We start from the raw sequence: 26,453 nt of genomic DNA, 5'->3' as shown, positions 1-26,453 counted from the left end.
TTTTAAAATCGCAAATTTATTGCATCACTCATAAAATTATGAATATATGATCATAATGTCAACAGGGGTCGGTACCGACCCTGTGGGGGGGAACAGGTACTGTTTTTGGTGATTTGTACTTTACTCAAGTATTATTAGGTTTGTATACTTGTAGTTTTACTCAATTACATTTCAGAGAAAAACATACTTTTTACTCCTTATATTTAAAATGCAGACCTACAAAGTACAAAGTACAAATCTTGCATGTCCGATGCTTAAGAGGTTAATAGTGCACTGTTGTGTCTGAGCTCGAAACACAATAATTCCATTACCTGCAAAAGCCCCCTGTATTGTTGTGTATTTGACCATTTCTTTTTATAGTTTAAGTTTTTATATTATGTATTTTCTAGTATTTCTCTGTTTTTATATTGTGAAGCACTTTGGTGCAACTTCGGTTGGTTATAAATGTGATATATAAATAAAGTTGACCTTGACCTTGACAAATAAAGAACTTGAACTTGAACTTGAACTTGAATACACACATTGTAAACGGAATCTCTTCTTGGAGACCGCAGGTGAATATGAGTCTATTGCTGTGTGTTGTGTGTAGGCTTGTCTGTTGTTTGTTGTGTGTTGTGGTGTTTATGGTGTGTTTGTGCTGTGTTGTGGTGTATATGGTGTGTTTGTTGTGTGTATCATGTGTGTTGTGATGTTTATGGTGTGTTTGTTGTGTGTTGTGATGTTTATGGTGTGTTTGTTGTGTGTATCATGTGTGTTGTGATGTGTATGGTGTGTTTGTTGTGTGTATCATTTGTGTTGTGATGTGTATAGTGTGTGTGTTGTGTGTATCATGTGTGTTGTGATGTGTATAGTGCAGTGATGCCACAGATTACTTGTAAAAGTAATCCGATTACTGATTACTGATTACTCCTTTAAAAAGTAATCCAAGTTACTTTACTGATTACTTGATTATCAGAGTAACTTAGTTACTTTGAAAGTAACTAGGTTACGAAGTCGTCGTCGTTCCCCCAACCGTTTTTTTTTTAAACGCTTTATTGAAAGTGCATAAATTGTTTTTAACTTGTTTCTCTGCACATAACGTAAATTGTTAAACTAGTGCTTCAGCTTCTGTACCATCAAGTATGGTAAAGCAACAGTCTATGATGCTCACAGCATTAGAGCAGCCAGCCAGTGGTTTTACAAAACCAGTGTATCCATTCACATCTAACAAATGCAGGCTGAACTATTCAATTATATCAACTGTAACTATTAAATTGTTTTTATAAATGTCTCTCTATAAACATACAATCAGTCTCTCTTTAACATGTAAATTAACTGTAAATCTGGCAAATAAGAGCTTTTGCTCTGCCACCATCAAATATACATTAATCAAAAGGGAAAGAAACAATCTCTCTCTTTTGCTGTTTGGCTGGCCTCCGAGTCCTCCTGTACCTAGTCGAAGCGTCGGCTAGTGTTGTGATTCCAGATGCTTTCAATGCAATTGGATGTGCTGTTTTTAGCGGTAGACAGTATTTTGTTTCCTCCGCATATGAACGTGAAGTAGTGACTGAGGCCCCGTTTAGACGAGCGTTTTTGGGATGGAAGTCTGAACAGAAACTCACTTTTAATTTTGCCAAGCGTTTTGGGGTGGAATTCTCCGACGACGGAGCCCTGCTGTCACACGATTGGCGCATATGTCACATGACGTGCTGTGAAGACCCGCCCTACTCTGCCTCTGATTCGCAGACTGTGGATGGGGAATGTGATTGTACCAAAGCAGAGTCACTCACAGACAGAGTGTCCAGTCACGCCGCAGGACACATTCTTGTGTAACCCTTTCACTGCCACACTACGTCACTCCCAAAAGAAAAACAGCTCAAAATGTATTTTTGACTGTCGAAAACGAAATAAAATACTGCATTCCGCCTGCATTATGAATTTATGATGAGATAGTAACGAAATAGTAACGCACAGCCACTTGGACAAGTAACTGCAATCAGATTACTGGCTTTTAAAGATTAACGCGTTAGATTACTATTTTCGGGGGAAAGTAATCAGATTACAATAACGCGTTACTTAGTAACGCGTTACCGGCATCACTGGTATAGTGTGTGTGTTGTGATGTGTATGGTGTGTATCATGTGTGTTGTGATGTTTATGGTGTGTGTGTGTGTTGTGTGTTGTGATGTTTATGGTGTGTCTGTTGTGTGTTGTGATGTTTATGGTGTGTGTGTGTGTTGTGATGTTTATGTTGTGTTTGTTGTGTGTTGTGATGTTCATGTTGTGTTTGTTGTGTGTTGTGATGTTCATGTTGTGTTTGTTGTGTGTTGTGATGTTTATGTTGTGTTTGCTGTGTGTATCATGTGTGTTGTGGTGTTTATAGTGTGTTTGTTGTGTGTATCATGTGTGTTGTGGTGTGTTGTGATGTGTATAGTGTGTGTGTGTTGTGTGTTGTGATGTGTATAGTGTGTATCATGTGTGTTGTGGTGTTTATGGTGTGTTTGTTGTTGTGTGGCATGTGTGTTGTGATGTTTATGGTGTGTGTGTTGTGTGTGGCATGTGTGTTGTGATGTTCATGTTGTGTTTGTTGTGTGTATCATGTGTGTTGTGATGTGTATAGTGTATAGTGTAGGGCTGACCCCTATTAGTCGATTAGTCGACTAATCGGTCGAAAGGAGCCGTAGTCGACTAACCAACCTCTTAGTCGAATAGTAAAAAAAAAAAAAATTAAAAATGGCACGCATACCAGAGGCTAACTGCCTACGAAAACAGGCACAGAGGCACTGAAAGAGGATTTCACCCATCTAATGAACACACTAAACTAGACAAATATCAATATGTATCCATCAGTGGACCAATTGCATGCTTTTGCAGAGGACAAGAAGCCTGTTGTGTGTATCATGTGTGTTGTGGTGTGTATAGTGTGTTTGTTGTGTGTATCATGTGTGTTGTGATGTTCATGTTGTGTTTGTTGTGTGTGGCATGTGTGTTGTGATGTTTATGGTGTGTGTGTTGTGTGGCATGTGTGTTGTGGTGTGTATAGTGTGTTTGTTGTGTGTATCATGTGTGTTGTGATGTTTATAGTGTGTATCATGTGTGCTGTGATGTTTATGGTGTGTTTGTTGTGTGTGTAATGTGTGTTGTGCAGCACACATCAATAAAGGGAGGGGCTATATGGGGGTGTTGTACACAGCTGAATACTAAACACACACACACGCATACATACATACATACACACACACACACATGAACACATGCACGCACGCGCATGCACACACGCATACATACATACATACACACACACACACATGAACACATGCACGCACGCGCACGCACACACACATACACTACCCTTTTGGTTGTTTTATCATGTTATTCATTCAAGTGTGTTGTTTGTTCCTGCCTTGTTGGTGTGGTATGACATGTATTATAGCAAAGAACACAGATGTTATATAAGTCAGATCAATCTCTCTCTCTCTCTCTCTCTCTCTCTCTCTCTCTCTCATCTCTTTCGTGAGGTGATTTTATAATCGTAATGCACTATGTTATTTCTCTCCCTCAAACCTCTGAGTGAGAGAGAGAGAGATAGATAGATAGATAGAGAGAGAGAGAGAGAGATAGAGATAGAGAGAGAGAGAAAGAGAGAGAGAGAGATAGAGAGAGAGAGAGAGAGAGAGAGAGAGAGAGAGAGAGAGGAGAGAGAGAGAGAGAGAGAGAGAGAGAGAGAGAGAGAGAGAGAGAGAGAGAGAGAGAGAGAGAGAGAGAGAGAGGGTTACCTGACCTTGTGTCTCTGAGTGCTCTGGCGAGGAGAATATTCCTCCATGTGGTACAGTAGGAAGGAAAGTGGATGTTTTCAGCCACAATAGAAGAATCCATTAAGGCTCGACTGGAGACTGAGTTGCTCTAACAATAGAAACAATGCAGCCATCAGTAGACCGCTGCGTGTTTCCAGGCAATATGGACGCCTAGACTCCACTTCATATTGCATGACACAGTATTTAGACAGGGAGTTTTTAAGCCTTCAAGGTCTGTCGAACGAGAAACAGGAAGCCTCTGGTTCTTTTTCAACAAAAATCTTGTTCTTTATTATATGTTTTTTTTTTTTTTACTTTTTTTCAATAAAATTCTTTGATACATATTTATATTTTATATTTATATATAGTGGTAAAACGCATGTATACCTTGATCTGACCAAACTGAATCACATTATATTCTGGTTGTTCTGAAAATAAATATTTACATCACTTCATTGTACAATACAGGGTTGGGGTTTTACAAAAGTTTTATAAAAGTTGACCAGGCAAACCTAAAATATCACAAAACAGCTAAAGACCTCAGAGAGTCTTGCTCAAGGACACTTCGACACGCTGCCCGGGAGGAGTGGGAATCGAACCGGGAACCTCCAGATTACCAGACGACTGTTCTACCTCGCGACCAAAGTCGCCCCTCCCCCCCCAGTGAGCCCATGTCTGCTGCAAGGAGATGAGACATGTACAGTATTTGTTCAAGAATTGCATTCCAGGTTTCATTTAGAAGCGGAGGGTCTAAGTCCTGTTCCCATTGTGTTCTAAATATATCTACTGATTGGGGGGTTAATCTCATCAATGGTTCCATAAATCCAGAAGATTATGCCCCCTTTTTTATCTATGTTGAGAGATGGCAAAGCATCGACTGGGGTAGTTGGAGGCTTATTGGGAAAGGAATTATATTGTTTCTTAACACAGTTCCATTTTCCTTTCCTTCATTAGCATGTTGTATGGGCTGGTTTTCATTGAGAGACATGTTTCATTCAGAGAAACAATGGGTTAATTGGTTTCCGACACTGTTGGATATCATTTATATGGAAATCTCGACTGCACGGGTGATTGCAGGTTGGACAGGCTGGCATTGGACTTTGGGTCTCAGCGGCCGAGAGAGTAAATGCCACAATCTAGCGGCGGAGCGAGGTCGGGGTGTTGGTCCTGGGGGGTCCGGGGGTCCTGAGGTGTGGGGATGGGAGTGGGGGAGGAATTTGCTTTTGTGGTGTCTATTGTGGTGTCTGTAATAGTATAAGTAGATTTTGTTATGTTCTGTGTTTATTATTTGTCTTATTGCTAATGTCATTGTTGTTATTATTATGGTGGTATTGTGAGGTATTGTTATTGTTACTGTATTGTGTTTGTCTTGTTTTGTGTATAAAAATTAAAATAAATATTTGATACAAAAAAAGAAGAGAGAAACAAGCTGTTTGGTAAGCTGTTGATAAGTGTGCGGGAATGCACTGGTGCATGCTGTGAGCCCGGAACTAATCCCAAATAAAGTTCAGCTGGATAGAGAGAGGGGACTGAATCAACTAGAGAGTCGCTGGATATACAGACTCAAAGCCATGTCGTATCCATAGATATGGTTTCCTTTTTGTAAATATGGGCGTATCTTTCTACTGGAACCTCTTTGTTTTTTCAACTGGCTCCCCTTTATCCAAAGAGCACCTTATAAAACACTGGATTCACACAACAAAGACGCTGCAGCCCTCCTCCCTGTTCAAGTAAAGTTCAGCTGGTGTTTCCAGAGGATGGCGAGGCTGGTGAGCAGCACAAAGGGTGTGGAACGTGGACGTGTGATGCGTGGGAGTTAGATGGGACTCTTTGGCGTGCCGCACCGGTTACCACGAGACAGGAGACTACTTTTAGGATGCACGTCGACTTGTTGTAACCTGCATTTTAATAATTGCCAAATCAACACACCTTTTGAATAAACGACAGGCCTTTAATAACTCTCTCACATAAATGTAATACGCTACTGTTGTTTCCTCCTCCCCTGCTGTCTCGTTAGCAGGGATGGCCTGTCGTCGCTAGTGTTATTGGATTGAACTCATGTTAATTCGTTCAGAGCTGCTATGAAATTGCGTCTGTTAATAATAATAAAAAAAGAAACGTTGGTGGTAGCGGGGGGGGGGGGGGGGGGGGAGCCTGGCTCACGAACAATTACGGGACTTAACGGAGGCGAAGGAGCATGTCTGGCAAGCATACAGAGAAAGATCGAGAATAGAATAGAATAGAAATACTTTAATCATCCCGAGGGAAATTTGACACTACAAATGGCTCACAGTAAACATATAGACATTTAGACAGAACAAAGTCATGAATAGGAATAACAAAACACATTGCCTCAGAATAAGAATAAAATAGGCCTAAGAATAAGATAATAATAATAGAGTACGGACCGGGATTCACATTTTGTATGTTATGTATATACATTCTAGTATAAAATACACAGTAAACATATACAGAAGTCTACAGTAAGTGTAATATTGAACAGTGTTGTTTTAAAAGTAAAGGTGAGGAGAGAGAGATAAAGAGAGAGAGAGGGAGAGAGAGAGGGAGATATAGAGAGAGAGTTAGAGGGAGAGAGATCTAGAGAGATTTTGATTTTATAAACAACTTTATTTTTTACTAAAACTACAAATGATGCAACAAACCATTAAAAAAAAAAAAAAAAAATCAATTAGGGACAACGATGCTGAAACCGAACTAAATTGTCATTTGAATCTTCGCCCATGGAAAAAAAACTCTAAGTGATCTAAGGTTCTGGGTGCATCAGAGGAGAGAGACACACCGGAGAGGCACTGTAGAAACTGTAGTTCTGAGAAGAGCGTCCCTAGCTTCACCTTTCCCTGTGTGGTACAACACAACAGGTCTTTGTGTGTGTTTGACAGGCCCCAGTCAAATCTTTTCCTGTGGAGAAACAGGGCCGCCTCATCAGATGACCCTCCTCCTTCAGCCTTATCATGTGTGCTCCTAAAAGTCACCAGTCATATATCACAGGGCATCGATGATGTCAGGGGCTGAAAAAAGAGCAGGGGGACTGAGATGCTCTCTGGACTGACATCCTTATTAGACAGTTTGTTACCCGTGCCACCCTGTCCGAGGCCTCCTTCGTCTTCCTGGTTCAGACGCCGCTCCAATATCACCTCCAGCTCCCCGTGCGGAGACTGGCAGCCCCCAGTGACTTCCCATCGAGCAGACTGAATCGAGAGCTCAAGTCCCTGATGGTAACCCATTCCGAACATAGGGCAGAAAACAGCCAGCAAAGGCAGCTTGGCCATCATCCTCCGAGGCTGGATCTGGAAACTGTTGAGGTCGGTGTAGAACGTGTTGAGCCCCACAGTCATACCTTCCAACCCTTGAACAAGTTAAAGGTGCTGGTAACATAAACTGATGTCAGAGAAAACATCCCCCCTGGTGACTCTGATGAGAGGTTTGCTGAAGGAGTATGGCGTGGCCTTCCCATCGGGCATGAAACGATACGCTCCGCTCCTGTCTCTGCCTGACATGGTTTCATCCCACAGAAACTGGACCTCAACCTTGTGTCCCGACCCGCCATCCAGAAAACGAAAATCCTCCATAAGCCCAGTCTTCACATAGTTCCACAAATGTATATGAGTATACTTGATGATCAAAAATGTTTCAGCCTCCTGGCCCCGGTAGCGGGACACCTTGTAATGTTCAGACCTAAGTGACAACACACCAGTCCCGTCAATTTGTAAAAACTCATATTCTGCTTCCTGGTGATGCGCCTCACTGACACAATAAATAGACATACCTAAAACTGGGACCTGAGGTAGGAAAGTCAGTGAGGTCAGGGAGCAAAAAAAACTCTCTCCATGTCCCTTCCACTCTAAAAACACTTCTCATTTAGAAATAAAAGAGTAAACAAAAAAAAAACAAAAAACAACAAAACTATACTGATTCCACTCTGTCCTCCACCTTTCTGAGGTCCCGCTGTACCTTCTGTACAATTTTTTTCATCCTGTATATCTCTGTTTCAGCAAAACGTCCATCTCCTTGAAACCTCATATTTTTCCTAGCTGACAAAATAAAAAACTCCTTATCCGGAAAGAAATGTGCTATCTCTACCCCCTTCCTGTTTTTTGTCGTCCGTAAAAACATTCTCATCGCCTCCAATGAATAGCAATCATGATCGGTAACTGCAGATGCATCACTCTCATATTCCTCATCATCATCAGCGCTTACCCTCCGACCATGTACTCTCTTGTGTACTCTGTGTACTGCTGAGTACTTCCTTCACATCTGCCTTCTTAGCTTGAGAGCTTGACAACTCAACTACTTCTAACTTCCTCTTCTGCCTAACAACCTTCATCTCGTGGTCCCCCTCTTCCATGTCAATATCCTCTACTTCCTCCACCCTGACCCCCCCCACCTGAGTCCTTTGACCCTGTTCATAAGCAGTCCCACCTTCCTCCTGTCTATTTATCTTATCCTCGCTGACACCAGCCCCTCCACCCTGTCCCTGCAGATCAACTACAGCCACCCCATTTTCACTTCCATCCTCTGTAATCCTTCCTACCACGACCCCCCCCCCCCCTCATTATCATCCCCAGCATCTGTCCTTGTACTTCAACAGGTCCACTTTTCTCCTGGCTACTTATCGTGTCCTTGTTGACACAAGCCCCCCCCCCACCCTGTCTCTGCAGATCAACTCCATCCTCACCTCCACCCCATCTTCACCGCCATCCTTTTTATTCGTTTCTACCCCCCCCCCCCCCCCACATTTTCATCCCCACCATTTTTTCCATGTACTGCGTCTCCTGCCTTTCCTACGCCTTCCCCGTTTTTATCACTTCTATCTGGTACATTAGCCTTCTCAGACGCCTACCCACCACCCCTCTTCCCCCCCCCCCCCCCCCCCCCCCTCAACACCTTGATTCACACCCCAAGCTGTCCTTCCTTTCTTTGTTGCGCTCATCCCAGCATTTGCCCCCCTGCTAGACCCCTCCCCAGGGCAGGCTTGTCTTAGATGCCCCTTTTTTCCACATCCAAAACACTGCATATTCTGAGTTGTTGCATAAATAATATACTCAAACCCGTCTATTATTACTTTAAAATTAAGATCCAACTCGTCCTCACGTTTGTTCATAATAATGAACGTCTGCCTTCTGTGAGAAACCACATGCTGTAATTCAGGTGCTTTACACCCCGAAGACATATTCTTTAATGGAGATACAATCTTCCCATATCTGGCGAGTTCCCTCAATATAAGCTCATCGCCTATCAACGGGGGAACATTTGCCAACGTCACCTTTTTCGCAGGTGTTGTGAGCGGCATCACCGACACAAACGTTTCATTTATGACCAACCCGTCCGTTATCAGTTTATTTACTTTAATCAAATCATCCACAAAGAATACGACACCGCCGTTCATCCTTCCCGCAGATTTAACGCTCGGAGCGCCCACCACCCTCGCAACAGCCAGACTACAGTCTTCCACTGAGCAGGGACATGCCGGCGAGACCTTAAAGCCATGCTTCCTGGTCAGCTTTACGAAATCCATGTCACCGTGACAGCAGACAGCTGTCTACGCAAACACTGACAACGCTACCAGCCCACCACCAACACACAACCAGTCAAAAAAACCACAGTCTAATTCACAATTTGACAAACAACATATAGATAGAAAAGTTAGAAAACTCACGCGTACTCCACAGACTCTCAGCACCACTCAACACACCACCCTCCACCATACACACACATGCGCACAGAGAGAGAGAGAGAGATAGAGAGAGAGAGAGAGATAGAGAGAGAGAGAGAGAGAGATAGAGAGAGAGAGAGAGACTTACACAGAGGCATAGAGAGGAGAAAACAACGAGAGATAAAGAGAAACACACACACAGGGGAAAGGGAGAGAGAAATAGAGGAAGAAAGAGAGAATAGGAAAGAAAGATATATATAAATGAAGATAGTAAGAAAGAGCGAGAGAGAAATGAAGAGTTTTGATTGATTGATTGATTGAAAACTTTATTAACAGATTGCAGAATGGGTATACAGTACAGTACAGCTCAATACATACAATTGTTAAGGGGATGCAGACCAGAGAAAGACTTTCGTCTTGTTTACATCAGGGTCCCCCATTTTCAATTCATCATAACATATATGACATACATGACATACAGATAGACAGTACTGCTACATCTATACATTTATGACATACCAGATTTGCAAATACAGTACTGTTTGTGATACAAAAAGAGTCTAGAAAAGAGAGTATATACATTTGACGTAGAAACTGTACATTGGAGGAGGTTGGGTAGGTGGGGGGGGGGGGGCTGTACATTGGAGGTGGTTGGGTAGGTGGGGGGGACTGTACATTGGAGGTAGTTGGGTGGGTGGGGTGGGGGGGTTGTGTAGGAGGGGTGGGTGGGGGACACTGTACAACTGTACAAGCAAAACTGTATATTGGAATATTGACAAAACCATACTTGGTCATTTACTGTACATTGGAGGGGGTTGGGTTAGGACATTTACAGGGGCCAGTTTCGAATTGCAGTCTCCCGTAGGTGTTCTTTGAGAGTGGTTTTGAAAGTGGGTAGTGATTCACATTCCTTTACAGCAGGGGTCCCCAAACTATTTCCTGTGAGGGCCACATAACTTTTCCCTTCTCTGGTGGGGGCCGGGGTCAGTTTGTAACAGAAAAAGTGTGACGATCGCAGGGGTGCCTAAACGTAAACATTTATTGTTTTCCAGAAAGCCACACATAACCAAATATTAATAACCCTTTCCGGGATCTTCACAGAAACAAAAGTCAGGAAATAAATAATAACACTATTAATGAAATAAATAACACTAATTATGAAATAAATATGCAGTACCTACAGACCACCTAGCTCTAGCTATGTACTATTTAAAAGCACAGTGCAGGACACACTCAAAGGTTATCGCACCTCAGAGATGGCAGTGAACATGTACAGTATGACAGGACAAAGTGTCATAATCACAGCAAGAGCATTCTTCACTCCTCCCTTCACATTCACCACACACCCTCCTCACTCCTCTTCATCCTCCCTTCCATCCACCACGGAAGCCTCATGCCCATATATGGTCAGCACTCCTTCACCCCGTCACTCAACTCAGCTGCACCTCATCTCCAGATTCACACGCTGCCAGGCACCTCACTCTTCACAGCTGTACCCCATTCCCTGATCACCAGTGTTGTGATAGTTACTGAAAAATAGTAACTCAGTTACTTTACTAGTTACTTCATTTCAAAGTAACTTCGTTACTGTACTAGTTACTTACACCCAAAAGTAATGAGTTACTGTGAAAAGTAACTATTTAGTTATTTAAAAAAAAAAGATAAAAAAAAAAATATTGCTCCCGAGTCCCATGCCCTATAGTACTCAAAATCGGTTGATCAACTTGACAGTTTCCATTCACATCACCGAACTCTGCTAAGCAATGTGGTCTAGATACAAACACAAATCTGACACAAACAAATGTTGTCCCGAGTCATATAATAAGAAGTGCGCCGGTTGAAGGAACAGCCTTGATGTCGCCGGAGCGTTTCATTATAACCATTATAATTCAAGGGTACTACGACTATGCTTGCACCTCATGGTACCAAAGCACCTCAAAGGCGCTTAAAACAAAATTACAAACATCACAAAACAAACTGGTCAGACTACTACTTGACCTGAACCCCAGAACCCACCTCACCCCTGCCCACTTTGACAACCTAGGATGGCTTAGAGTAGACGACAGAGTACAGCAACTTGCAATGGGCCTGGTCTACAAGATACACTATACGACCGGGGTACCCATGTACATGTCAAAATACTTCCCAAAGGTCAGTGAATACCACAACCACTACACCAGAGGAAGCTCAACAAATCATGTAAAACCCAGATTCGGCTCAAACAAGGGACTAAACACGTTTCGCAATTATGCCACAACAATGTGGAACGCCCTTGTACCCAAAGCTAGGGGTAACAGTACTGTATATTTGAATACCGTTTATGTCACAAATGTATCAGTACTAAATACCTATATGTCCCTATGCCATAAATGTCATGTATGTTGTGTATGTCATAAATGTCTATATGAATTGAAAATGGGGGACCCTGATGGAAACAAGACAAACGTCTTTCTCAGGTCTGCATCCCCTTGTATGTATTGAGCCGTACTGTATTGTACCCATTCTGCAATCTGTTAAATAAAGTTTTCATTCATTCATTCATTCACCATCTTGCAAGTTGCAACGTTGTTTAAGATATCAATCAAAGCATTGCAACGTTAGAATAGTTAGGATATCAATTGTGCATGAAAGGACTATATTTATATTGTTTGATTAGTATTATGAGATTCCCTGGCAGATTTCGTACAGTCAAAATCCGTTGATCAACTTGAGTTTCAGTGAACACATTGCACTCACCAAAGGCTGCGGTGGTTGAGATGTAGTAACGTTACGTTAGTCCAGTTGACTCCAGCAGCGCCTCAAACATGTTCTTTATCTCGTTTCCATGTTGTATATTAATTATCTCTCCAAGTAGTTGCTAAATGGTTTGTTAGTTTGTTACTGCGTTCTTTTTATGTGGATTCATAGCGAGCGTTTGTTTTGTTTACAATAGAGAGGGTCTATTTCTTTCCGTAGCCGCATTTCTTGCGCACTTCTGATCGGCCAGTGGCCAGACTCGCCTCGTATCATTCTACGCGGGTGGGGATGAGGATAATAATAATAATAATAATCACTACCGCTCGCTATCAATCTACGCCGTATATAACGCAAATAACGCAGTGACGAACCATTCAGTAACGTAAGTAGCGTTACTGAATTTCAAAAGTAATGCGTTAGAGTACTAGTTGCGGCAAAAAGTAACTTCGTTTCTGTAACGCGTTACTTTGTAACGCGTTAGTCCCAACACTGCTGATCACCAAGACCCTACTTCTACCGGAGGATGCTGACCAGAAGTCGTCGTGGTGTTATTATCATTACCTAGGTACACCTCAGTCCGAAGACCTGCTAGACACACGTGTGATTATTCCCTGTTCTAACATTCCTTCTCTTGTGCCCAGGACCTCCGTTCCAGCGAGCCCCTGTCTGGACCCCTGGAGCTATACTAAGGAGTTCCTGCTCACTCTCTCGACACGGACATGTGTCTTCCGTCCGCAGTAGCACTGGAGTGCACCTGCTCTCGTTGCCCCAAGAACATTCCCAATTCCTGTCTGTTGTACATTTCTGGATGTAACTCTTGTCTGCTTGGGGAATACTATTAAATATCCTGAAACGCTCCATTCTCTCTTCTCCTGTGTTCAGCGATTGGGCTCTGCTTAAAACCCATTCTCACACAAAGGCCATATGTAATGGCCTTGGGATTGAGGAACATACTACCAGCCAATTTTTTTTTATATTATAGGATCAAATGAAAACTACTACTTACTGAAAATGGATGTTTAAAAGTACTAAAAAGCAACAACAAATATCAAACACTAACAAACATTCAGCACAGACAATGGGGATGCTGCCATCTTTTTTTTTTTCTTTTTTAATAAATACAAATAGTTTGGGGACCACTGCTTTACAGCTTTGGGTAGGGCGTTCCACATTGATGTGGCCTTTGAGGTGCTTTGGTACCATGAGGTGCAAGCATAGTCATAGTACCCTTGAAAGAGAGTAAGAAGAGCGAGATGGAAAAGAAGAGAGTAAGAAAAAGAGAGAGAGAAAGGAAGATCTAAGAAAGAGCGAGAGAGAAAGGAAGAGAGTAAGAAAGAACAAGAGAGAGAAAGGAAGAGAGTAAGAAAGAGCGAGAGAGAGAAAGGAAGAGAGTAAGAAAGAGCAAGAGAGAGAGAAAGGAAGAGAGTAAGAAAGAGCGAGAGAAAGGAAGAGAGGAAGAAAGAGCGAGAAAGAAAGGAAGAGAGTAAGAAAGAGCGAGAGAGAAAGGAAGAGAGTAAGAAAGAGCGAGAGAGAGAAAGTAAGAGATGGAGAAAGAGAGAATAAGAAAGAAAGAGAGAGAAAGTAAGAGAGTAAGAAAGAGCGAGAAAGAAAGAAGAAAGAAAGAGAGAAAGAGAGAGAGAAAGGAAGAAAGAGCGAGAGAGAAATGAAGATATAGGGAGAGAGAGAATGAGGGCTGCTAGTGAAGCATAGCTGTGGGTGGATTTACTTTTATCTTTATTTCTATACTCCTCTCTTCCACTCTACCTCTTTCTTTCTTTATCTCAGTTTCCCTCTCTCTCTCTCTCCCTCCCTCTCTCTCTCTCTCTCTCTCTCTCTCTCTCTCTCTCTCTCTCTCTCTCTCTCTCTCTCTCTCTCTCTCTCTCTCTCTCTCTCTCTCTCTCTCTCTCTCTCTCTCTATATATATATATATCTGTCTCTCTCTCTTTCCCCCTCCTCTCTCTCTCTATCTCTCTCTTTCTCTCCCTCCCTCTCTTTCTCTCTATATCTATCTCTCTCTCTCTCTCTCTCTCGCTAAGTGGTTTATAGCTCCTGGTGTCCCCGTGTTCTCTGGGTCAGTGCTTAGACTCTCACTATCAGCCTCCCACAGCCTCTCTCTCTCTCACGCACGCACACACACACACACACACACACACACACACACACACACACACACACACACACACACACACACACACACACACACACACACACACACACACACACACACACACACACACACACACACACACACACACACACACACACACACACACACACACACACACACACACACACACACACACACACACACACACACACACACACACACACACACACACACACACATACACACACACACACACACACACACAGCTGTATTAGTGTATTTTATGTGAGGGTGAGTGTGTTTCAACTGCAAAACGGTTGAACAATGATGTGTATGTTAAAGTGCTTGTATGTCTGTCTGTCTGTCTGTCTGTCTGTCTGTCTGTCTGTCTGTCTGTCTGTCTGTCTGTCTGTCTGTCTGTCTGTCTGTCTGTATGTCTGTCTGTCTGTCTGTCAGCATGCTTGTCTGTCTGTCTGTCTGTCTGTCTGTCTGTCTGTCTGTCTGTCTGTCTGTCTGTCTGTCTGTCTGTCTGTCTGTCTGTCTGCCTGTCTGTCTGTCTGTCTGTCTGTCTGTCTGTCTGTCTGTCTGTCTGTCTGTCTGTCTGTCTGTCTGTCTGTCTGTCTGTCTGTCTGTCTGTCTTCTCGTCTGTCAACCTGCTTGCCTGTCTGTATGTCTGCTCATCTGTCTGTCTGTCTGTCTGTCTGTCTGTCTGTCTGTCTGTCTGTCTGTCTGTCTGTCTGTCTGTCTGTCTGTCTGTCTGTCTGTCTGTCTGTCTGCCTGTCTGCTTGCCTGTCTGTCTGCAGTAATCTTCCCAGCTCTCCTGGACATCCTGAGGAAGCCCTGGCTCAGTGTTACACCCACCAACCTCCGCTGATGATAACCCATTGACTCTCTTAATTAACGCCCAACCGCTCCATGAAAAATTAACTCTCATAATTAACTTGCTGGTGTAAAGATCTGGCGTGGATGGAGTGCCAGGGGAATTAACACAAACTGTCACTTTGTCCCACAATCCTTTGTGCTTCACAAGGAAGACGCCACCTACATCAGAAATGGTGGTGGAAATTAATGGATGGAGAGCTGGATGAATAGATTAATTGATGGATAGATGGATTAATAAGTCAATAAATGTAAATTAATGGATAGATGGATAAATGGATGGATGGAGGAATTGATGGATATATGGATTAATAAGTGAATGAATGAATGAATACATTGATGAATCAACCAACCAACCAACCAATCAATCAATCATTAAATCATCCAATCCAATAAGGCTAACATGTACCATCTGAGAAACAAGTGTAAAATGTCAACATTATTGATGATTTGCTGACTGAGAAGCAATTGATCCGTTGTGCTACCATTCACTTCCACTGCTAATCCAGGTCACATACCTTTGACACAGAATGACCGCTCCAGAGATGTGATATCTGCCATGACTTCAACCAAGGTGCAGGAATGCAGATGCAAGGTGCAGGGCTGTCCAGCCTGACTGGGGCTAGCCATGGTCTAGCATGGTATGGTATGGTTGGGTTTGTATCTCCATTAGCTATGTTCAGTCCTACTTTAATCTAGAGATAAACATGTCCTACTGTACTCTAGAGAGAAACATGTCATACTGTACTCTAGAGGAACATGTCCTACTGTACTCTAGAGAGAAACATGTCCTACTGTACTCTAGAGGAACATGTCCTACTGTACTCTAGAGAGAAACATGTCCTACTGTACTCTAGAGAAACATGTCCTACTGTACTCTAGAGCGAAACATGTCCTACTGTACTCTAGAGAGAAGCATGTCCTACTGTACTCTAGAGAGAAACATTTCCTACTGTACTATAGAGAGAATCATGTCCTACTGTACTCTAGAGAGAAACATGTCCTACTGTACTCTAGATAGTTTTCGAGATCGCCAAATAATTGATGGAGCGAGAGCCTCGGGAGTCGGGGGTGGTAATCTGACTCTGCCGTGTACAATGGCGCACGCCTCACGTATCGGCATGTAACTCGAGAACCGCTGAACGGATTTTGTCGCCTGAGGTGGCAATCGACAGGCAACAAATATGGCTTTAATTCTATATATATATATATATTGTATTTAAAAGAAATTCAGACCCGAGCTACTAGGGGCAGCCAAAGTGCAGTGTCACGGCAAATCGTCCTAAAGAGAGCCCCGTATACGGCATGTTGCATGTTAACCCTTTCACTGCCGCACTACCAAACGGTTAACCCTTTCACTGCGACAATGCACATAAGGTTAACCCTTTCACTGCCACACAACAACATGTTAACCCTTTCACTGCCACACCACAGAAGGTTAACCCTTTACTATCACACTACCGACGGTGTGATAGTAAAGGGTTAACCTTCTGTAGTGTGGCAGTGACAGGGTTAAGAGGCTAGAGAGGAAGCGTGTCCTACCTGTACTCTAGAGAGAAGCGGGTCAGCTCGGTGCCGTTGTGAATCCATTTGAACTCCAGCGGCCAGCTGCCCTCGGCCATGCAGGTCAGGACCAGTCTGTTCCGCTCCAGGTGCAGCTGGCTACGTACCGGCTCTGTCTTGAAGTAGGGGGGCACGTCGTCTGGGGGGGGGGAGAGAGAAAGAGAGAGAATTTTATATTGATTGAGTAATTGGTTGATTTGTTGATTCCCCCCCCCCCCCCCCGTCCACTAGAGCCTGGGTACCGAATCCGGTACTTTTAAGGGTATCGACCGAATCACGTCGGTACTACCATGTACCGATTCACACATTCATACACAACATACAGATACACAGTACTGTTACATCCAGACATTTATGACATACAAGATATACAAATATACAGCACTGTTTATTTACAGACATAGTTTCTAAAAGAGAATATATATATTTGAGGGGAGGAAACTGTACATTGCGGGGGGTTGGGTGGGGGGGGGGGGTAGGACATTTATCAGGGCCAGTTTCGAATCGCAGCCTCCCGTAGGTGCTCTTTGAGAGCGGTTTTGAATGTGGATAGGGATTCACATTCCTTTACAGATGTGGGTAGGACGTTCCCCATAATTGCGAAAGGTTTTTAGTCCCTTGTTTGAGCCGAATCTGGGTTGAACATGATTTGTGGAACTCCCTCTGGTGTTGTGGTCATGTTATTCACTGACCTTTGGGAAGTATTTCGACATGTACATGTTTCTTGTAGACCAGGCCCATTGCAAGTTGCTGTACTCTGTCATCTACTCTAAGCCATCCTAGGTTATCAAAATGGGCAGGGGTGAGGTGGGTTTTAGGAGTAAGGTCAAGCAGTAGTCTGACCAGCTCTTTTTGTGATGTTTGTTCTCTAGCTAACATTTGATATATTGATTGATGTATATTTCCTCAGATAGCTGGTAATTTTTTTTGTATTATTTGCATAAAGCAAGCAGACCCTTCCTTCTGTTATAGTTTCCTTGACTCTACCCCTCCACCAATGACTACTGCCAAGGTGCCCATGAGCAAGACACTCTTTAACAGCTCCAGTTTGATTAATTCAGCTCCCGATTCGGTTCCATAAAACAATACTGATTTGATTCACGATATTTTGAGAAAAGTTAAAAAATAAAAAAATATATATATATATCTGAGGAATAAGCTATATAAAATTATTTCAGGGGTGACAGTGGGTCACTGGAGGTAGAGTGGTCGTCTGGTAATCGGAAGGTTCCTGGTTCAATTCCCGCTCCTCCCAGGCAGCGTGTCAAAGTGTCCTTGAGCAAGACACTTAACCCCTAATTGCTCCCGATGAGCAGGTTGGCACCTTGCACTCTGCCGTCGGTGTGTGAATGTGTGAGTGAATGGGTGAATGTGAGGAACAAAATTGTAAAGCACTTTGGATAAAAGCACTATATAAATGCACCATTTACCATTTACCATTCCTTTTCTTCATAAAATTTACTGAAAAAGATTCCCTTTTATATGTAAAAACTAAAATAACCAAATAAAATCTAAAAAAAAAATTAAAAAAAAAAAATCTTACACAAACAGCCAGGTGACATCTTACAAATCAAATAAATAAATAATAATAATAATAATAATAATAATAATAATAATAATAATAATAATAATAATAATAATAATAATAATAATAATAATAATAATAATAATAATAATAATAATAATAATAATAATAATAATAATAATAATAATAATATCTTAGATTTATATAGCGCCTTTCAGGAGACCCAAGGCGCTTAATGTGTGTTTGTATGTACAAACTGAAACAAACTTCTGTCAGAGAAGTCCAACCCACGTTGTCATACAAGATGCAGTGGTGAATACCATATCTATCACCAGTAACACATCTGACAGCAGCCTGGTAGACCGTGTCCAGGGGTTTGGGTAACAGCAGCATTTCTATGAATGACAATCCTTTTCCTACTAATCATAGGGAAGCAGTTTTCTGGTAAGGTCAATATGTCCTACTCTATGTATTTAAATGTACATTATTTCTTCAAGCTGGATGCCAACATATTTATATGCAGTGACTCTATTAATGCTAGATTAATTTACCATGGAAACCATTATAGTTGAAATGTCTGGCTCTGAAACATAAAAACATACAACTCTGATTTATTTAGCATTAAGTACCAGTTTAAAACCAATAAGAGCTTCTTGCAGAGCATTACAGGAAAGCTGCAGGTTATAGTATAGAATCAGCAATGCAATAATTCATCCCTGAATCTCGGTCGATAATAATACTGAATCTCGGTCGTTAACACTATAGGGACCAGCCACGAGTTAACTCGGGTTTCAGTGCCATGCGTTGTGGACCAGAGCCATGAGTTAACTCGTGGCAAGTTGTTATTGTTTTATTCTATATTAATAACCATATTAACGTCCCCGATCGACTCTGCAGATTTACCCGCATATTTGATTTCCGCAACATGCAATACCGGCCAGATTCGCTTAGGGGCGCCATCGCTCCACTGCAGTATCATTGAGGGCGAATGGGGAAAAACAATTTTTTACTGTCTTTGGGAGTTTCATATGAGCCTGGGTCCCAGGCGAACATCCTGCACCGTGGCTCACGGTTCGAAGCGCAGATTTCAGCCTGGAATAATGGGATTTATGATCAGCCAATGGACATATCGATCTACCAGATGCCGATGAATAATGGGGAAATGCTGCCGGCGATCACATGGGCTGATGGTAGGATACTATTCACCCAAATTACAGCCAGATTGGACATTGTTGTAAAACGCAAGCGATCGATGTGGCTACTTGAACGCACACTGTATTGCTAATCAATAATACTAATCGGCGTCCCCCGCCGCCCCCATTTCATCCATAGATGCTCTGTAATAGTCCGGATGCTAAGCAGTTTGTTTTATTTCATTCGTATATATACAACAGAAATGCCATTCGATATAACGTGACTAGCCTTTAGCCCTATAAATAGCTTTCCAGAAAAAAGACGAGACGAAAACTGCGATAAAGCTTATATTCACGACGCTATAAAATGACAACCAACCGATGGATTTTTATTTTCTTTAAGCCATTATGAAGGCACGGTTTATGCACTCAAGTGACAATGAGAATGGACAGATAGCAATACTATAAAGTATATATATAGCTATCCAAAAGTACATCGGTTTGTTGACAAACCCTGGTCGTCTAGAACCATATTACACTGCAAACCGTGGTCGTCAAAGTGTTAAAGAACCCAGGACACCTATCGTAAAGAGTAGGGGGTTCCCCGACATTCCTGGCCAAATTCCCAACCAGGTCTCTGACATCAAGGCCACCTAATCATCCCTCCCTCTTAGGCGCCGGTTACACGTTAGTTTCGTTTTCGGTTTCTCCAGATCGCAACGCAACGGTAGCCAAGTGAGACATACGTTTTTGTCACCTGAGCACAGTGATGTAGTACACTGCCAAAGCAGTAGGTGGCAGTAGGTGGCGAACATGAAGGAAATTTCAACCAATCAGAACTTGAATGTGCCAATACACTTCCTGCAGAAAATGTCAACAAGGCGGACGCCACCATCTTTGCCTATTTACCCAATGCAGCACTTCTTTTTCAGCAAAGTCTAATAAAAGTGCAATAAACAAAACGGATACATTCACTGTGTGTTCTGCCTGTCATTTGTTGATGAAACTAACATCAACACAAGTGACCACCAAGAGCGGATAGTTTAGTCTAAAAAAATATCGGTAGCTACATTGTTAGCTGCATGCTAACGTCAATGGAATATGCCATTATAACGGTATAGCATTGTGGCTAGAAGCTAACGTTAGCTCACGCTAGTTAGCCAGCACCAAACTGATGATATCGGGAGCTATCAGTAGTTAGATAACATTAGAGAACGCTGTGTGTATTAAACAAAGGTGAATAGATGACTGGGCCATTTTGTTTAATGCTTGAAAGAGGAGCTTTGAGCTAACAGGGTCTGATAGCTAACGCTAGCTCATGTTAGCCAGTGGCAGTGCTCAACCAATCGTTAATGCTAGCAGAATGAATGGATGTAAACTTTATTTAACATATTGCATAATGGGTACAATACAATACGGCTCAATACAAACAATTGTTAAGGGAATGCAGACTGTTGTAGCTTGGACTGGGGTCCTTATAACAATAACTTGACAACACATGGTAGCTGCAGCTATTTGGGACACGGAGCTCGGTCCCAAACACACACACACCCACACACACACACTCTGTTGTCACCGGAAGGGCACGCAGATGGTATCTACTGCGCATGGGCGTTTTCGCAACAACGGCTCTGTGAAGGCTACACGACTGTTGTCGGAGAGTTTTGGCGCTGCTCAAAAACGGAAAACACAATTTAGCGTTTCAGTAGGGGCTACAACGTATCCACCAAAAAAAGCATTTCTGTGTAAAAGGGACATGAAACGTATTCAAAAACGTATAAAAACAAGCACAAAAACAGACAGTGTAACAAGCGCCTTAATTGACTGATATCAATCCCTGTCTCCTGAGCCGTTCAGCCATTGTGTACTGTAGTGTGATGTGTGCCGGGTGCCATTGTATGGCAGACATTGAGCCTGCGTAGCCCAAGGTTGGGTGCTACCAGTGGAGGTGAAGGAGGCAATTTCCACCGTATGTTGTAAAGCGCTTTGAGTCTGAGAAAAGTGCTATCTAAATGTAATGAATTATTATTATAATTATTATTAGTGTCACCCATATAAAGATGAAGTTGACAGGCTGTCAGAGAAGAGACAATATCATGAATATAAATAGTAAAGAGGACAGGACCCAGAATTGATCCTTGTGGAACACCCTTAGTTACCGACAGGAACTCAGACTGGACACTCCCCGACCTCACACACTGAGGTCTCCCAGACAAATACTTCTGAAAGCAATCCATTTCCATCAAAGCCAATACTGTGTAATCTCTGTGAGAGCAAAGCATGATCAACCGTATCGAATGCTTTTGACAGATCTATGAAAAGGGCAGCCCAGTGTCTCTTATTATGTACAGCAGATACTATATCAAATCAAATCAAATGTATTTGTAAGGCCCGACAACACACGTTAATGTCCCCATGGGCCGGACACGTCTTATTTAAACAAGTCAAGAAGAAACATCACAATAAATCAAGAACAGAGACAAAAACGGACACCACCCACCAGTGGTAGATATCCTTGCGGTCCCCTTAAATATGCGTACCTACTGTACTATTCCCCCAAACCACTACAAGGCTGGGTAGTAAATGCCATGGACAAGTGTACCAGTACAAGTGGATCAGTGTACGCACTCGCTCTTGGCTGAATCTTTTTTTGGGTGGTGATGTAAAAACACCTGCATCATAGCAGGCTCAGGATGGGCAAAGTAGTATATATCCTGTTCATCCCTGTCTCTCTCCTCCACAACCTGGCTTGACTAGACATAAGGAGAGAGAGAGAGATGATTACAATTAACTGGTACATTCAGGTCCAGAATTGTTGGAATTCCCTGACAAGATGTGCAAAAAGCTGTACAATTTAAACAATACCATACTGGTAATGAGCAAATAGTTGTTTATTCAATTAATGCATGGAGATGTTCCATCTTATTTCATTTGATACTAACTACTCAGTTCATACAGATTTCAAGTATCCAAATATCAATGATGAATATTGCATAATGTTTACACAGTTAATAGATCACCTTTTTGTTTTATATTCATGTTCAGAGAGGAGTAATAGTTAGATATTTGTATGTGTGATTTATATGGCAATTAAATCAATGGTGTGCTTGTTTGTTTGGGGAGTTTGACCCAAACAAAAATTACCGCCGGCCATTAGGGGGCAGCGTCTCATTAGTAATGCTGGACCTAGGTGAATGAATGAATGAATGAATTGAATGAATGAATGAATGAATGAATGAATGAATGAATGAATGAATGAATGAATGAATGAATGAACACTTTATTTAACAGATTGCAGAATGGGTACAATACAGTACGGCTCAATACACACAATTGTTAAGGGGATGCAGACATAGTCTTGTTTACATCAGGGTCCCCCATTTTCAATTCATAGTGACATTTATGACATACACAACATACATGACATCATGACATTTATGACATAGGGACATACATGACATACAGGTACTGTATATAGTACTGTTACATTTGTGACATATACGATATGCAAATATACAGTACTGTTACCCATAGATCCTAACAGAGAATATATACATATGATGGGGAGGAGACTGTACATTAGGAGGGGGTGGGTGGGAGGGAGAGCAATATACATACGGTGGGGTGAGAATATATACATACGGTGGGGAGGAGACTGTACATTAGGAGGGGGTGGGTGGGTGGGAGAGAAATATACATACGGTCGGGAGAGAATATATACATACGGTGGGGAGGAGACTGTCTATTAGGAGGGGGTGGGGGAGTTTAGACATTTACTGTGGCCAGTTTAGAATTGCAGCCTCCCGTAGGTGCTCTTTAACACATTGACTGCCAGCCATTGTACCCATCAATATAGCCAGTCTGCCACCGTTGAAATCCTATGGAGATGTTTACCTTCTTTGCAGGGCTATAACTTTTTAAATTGTATTGCTATAATTATTGACATTACTATGACCCATTCAACATCGATTATCTATCGTTCCGGATGTGGGAACGTTATATTTTTTCATTCATACATTGTTGTGTTAATACCGTCTTGAATATAAGTATGTTTATAAGCTTTTCTGCTGTAATTCCAAAAACGCTAGTTATAGGCCCAAACGCATATGATAGATTATCGATTGCCGTTTCTTTCCTATACATGCTATATTAAAAAATTCAAATGTATATGATCGGTATACATTATGCTTCATCATGCGTGGAGGAAAGGGGGGGCGGGGTCGTCTATAATTCCTTTATCGTCAGTAGCGGCTTTATGTAGTATGGGTTGATATATTGATCAGACTGTTTGCAAACAAAGAAACGCACATTCGGGCTGAACATAATGTTACTGGCCTCTTACCGTTCGCCGATGAGACTGGAATAAAAAGATCCCAATTATTTGACGCCGATCACCTAGATCCATTTCCGGTTTGTATGGCGCAATAAACGCGGAAATCATATCGATTATTGCGTTATGGAAGCGATCCAAATGCACGCCAGTGTTTGTCTGTAGTCCCGTAACAAGATGTGACTGCCGGTGGGAATTCCTCGACGCACCGATCACAACTTCCGGTTTTGAGAGTGTAACTCGCCCGACCATTCACCAGGCGGCGGTATTGAGGCGTTGCAATCTCATTCAGGGTCCCGCTGCAGCTCCGGAGGTTGGCTGGATGAATTATGAATGCCATGGCGAAAAAATTAAATATTGATTTAAAAAACGGCGTACGACGTTGTTGGCGTTCAACGCATGGCGGGCAAACACGTTGTTGTGAAGGGCCAGATTAAACCGAATATATATATTTATTTATATATATATATTTAATTGTATTTGTATATTCTCTAATATTCCCTGATATCCCTTGTATATTCCTTGTACAATATGCATTGAATATCCATTCTAGCCTACTGAACATCCCATAATAGTCTCCATTCTACTATTGGTCGAGACCTTGGTGCCAGGCTGCCATACCCCCTAGACCCAGTTCAAACGTACCGCTCAACATGTACGAACAAGTCCTAGTTCCGCGTAGGAATCTGGCTACCGCACCACTAATGGGACTATTTGTTCATAGTGCGTATATATACTGCGCTACTAAAGTAGGACTTCCTTTTTCAGTCCAGTTTCTTACCCTCCAATAGAGTCACAGACGTAAAGCCTCCCCGCGACGCCACGTGTGGGAGTAAGGCCAAGTTCGGCTTACCATCGGTATTGAGACATCGTGTATATTAATATTTGAATAGTCATATTTGGCACAATATCGTCGAGTTGGACGTAGTCTATTAAGCTAATAATAGTCTGTTAATATATAGTGCTTCGTGCGGTGAGAATACTACCGTAGTCAGTACCCCATCGTTTCGGGCAGAGAACTGGCTGCTTATCCAGGGTGGTTGACCCCACGTGAAGCTGCACCCGAGGAGCCCCAGAGCCGACGAGCGAGTGGACCTGTATACCGGATTATTCTACCGACGACAGCCCGCCTTCCCCGGCACGGATTATGCTTTGTATACGTTGATTATTCCATGGATAAAGACCCCCGACACTGCCGTGTGTTGGAACCCCCCCCCCTGGAGAGGACGCAAGGTGAGGAGACGCTCTGCAAGACGAGGTCGCTTCACGTCTCTCCTCCGTGGACCGGAGGACGCCGGCCCACAAAGAGTCCACCTGCTTTCATCTGTGGTCCAAGGATCGCCGGCGCATTGAACGGCACTACAGTGGGTTCACCTGGGATACCCTTGGCCGGATGAGGCAGCCGGATTCTACCCCCCCCCCCCCTTCCTACTCCTGTCGGCTTACAAGCGACCGGATTAACCCCCCCTAGTGTATCCAGTCTATAATCATTAAAGTATCATTGCTTTTATTCCTTAACTATTCCAGGTCGTATATGTACCACCTGCGCCTTCAGAGATTGGACATTCTCTATTGATATACCGACGAATACTCTTGCCATAAAAGTGCATACTAATTCCCATTCATAAATGTGATTGATTTGATTAAGTGCTTGCTCTACACACCATCGCTGTGTAGAAATAAAGACCTATTTCTAATTCGTACATTTGTGTTGGATCCGTTTCATCTACGTGACAGTGTTCATCATAATATATTTATGCCGAGTACTGGGTGGCCGAATATTAAGTACAAAGGTAGTGGTAGTAAGTATCATATCTAGTAATACAGTCAGGGAATTGTACCCCTCAGTTACACACGTTGTAAGCCGTTTTTTGGTGACAAATGTGTTAAGAGCGGTTTTGAATGTGGGTAGGGATTCACATTCCTTTACAGCTTTGGGTAGGGCGTTCCACATTGATGTGGAATAATTGCGAAACGTGTTTAGTCCCTTGTTTGAGCCGAATCTGTGTTTAAAATTATTTGTTGAGCTCCCTCTGGTGTTGTGGTCGTGGTATTCACTGACCTTTGGGAAGTATTTTGACATGTACATGGGTACCTTGGTCGTGTAGTGTATCTTGTAGACCAGGCCCATTGCAAGTTGCTGTAGTCTGTCGTCTACTCTAAGCCATCCTAGGTAGTCAAAGTGGGCAGGGGTGAGTAAGGTCAAGTAGTAGTCTGACCAGTTTGTTTTGTGATGTTTGAGGTGCTTTGGTACCATGAGGTGCAAGCATAGTCGTAGTACCCTTGAATGAGTGCTCCTGCCAGAGTCTTCAGGGAATTCTTGTTTACCAGAGAGGAGATCCGGTACAAGAATCTAGTTCGTTGGTTGACTTTTTTTATTACATTGGATGCCATTTTGTCACAGGAAAGATTTGCCTCTAGGATGGAACCTAGGTATGTAATTTCATCTTTCCTTGTGACAATATTGTTACCCACTGTAACTGAGAAGCCGTCGGTCTTGCTGAGTTTGTTATTTGATCCGAAGAGAATGGACTCTGTTTTACCCAGGTGTAATGATAGTTTGTTATCAGCGAGCCAGGAGAGTCACTCAGAGTCACAGTAACGTGGGCTTAGCTTAGCCAAATAACATTATCATTCATATTATTATCGACATCACCATGGCAGTGATGGCACACACAAACTTCCTCCTGCTGCTTACTGTCCCTCCTCGGACCTGCTGCCTGTGTCTCTGCC

The 26,453-nt window shown here is 42.6% G+C and overlaps 1 protein-coding gene across 1 annotated transcript in view; it reads right to left on the bottom strand.

Moving 5' to 3' along the window:
- The window catches only part of sdk2b (sidekick cell adhesion molecule 2b), an 846,423-nt gene that overhangs the window by 332,110 nt on the left and 487,860 nt on the right, over positions 1-26,453 (bottom strand). The window contains 1 exon segment of the mRNA XM_084331013.1: positions 16,712-16,871. Within this exon segment, the coding sequence (XP_084187139.1) occupies positions 16,712-16,871 (160 nt within the window).

Source organism: Notolepis coatsorum (genome assembly GCF_963971535.1).
Source record: "Notolepis coatsorum genome assembly, chromosome: 15".
Classification (NCBI taxonomy): domain Eukaryota; kingdom Metazoa; phylum Chordata; class Actinopteri; order Aulopiformes; family Paralepididae; genus Notolepis; species Notolepis coatsorum.
The sequence above is the reverse complement of the archived record's forward strand: the minus strand, read 5'-3'. Positions and strand labels throughout refer to the sequence as shown.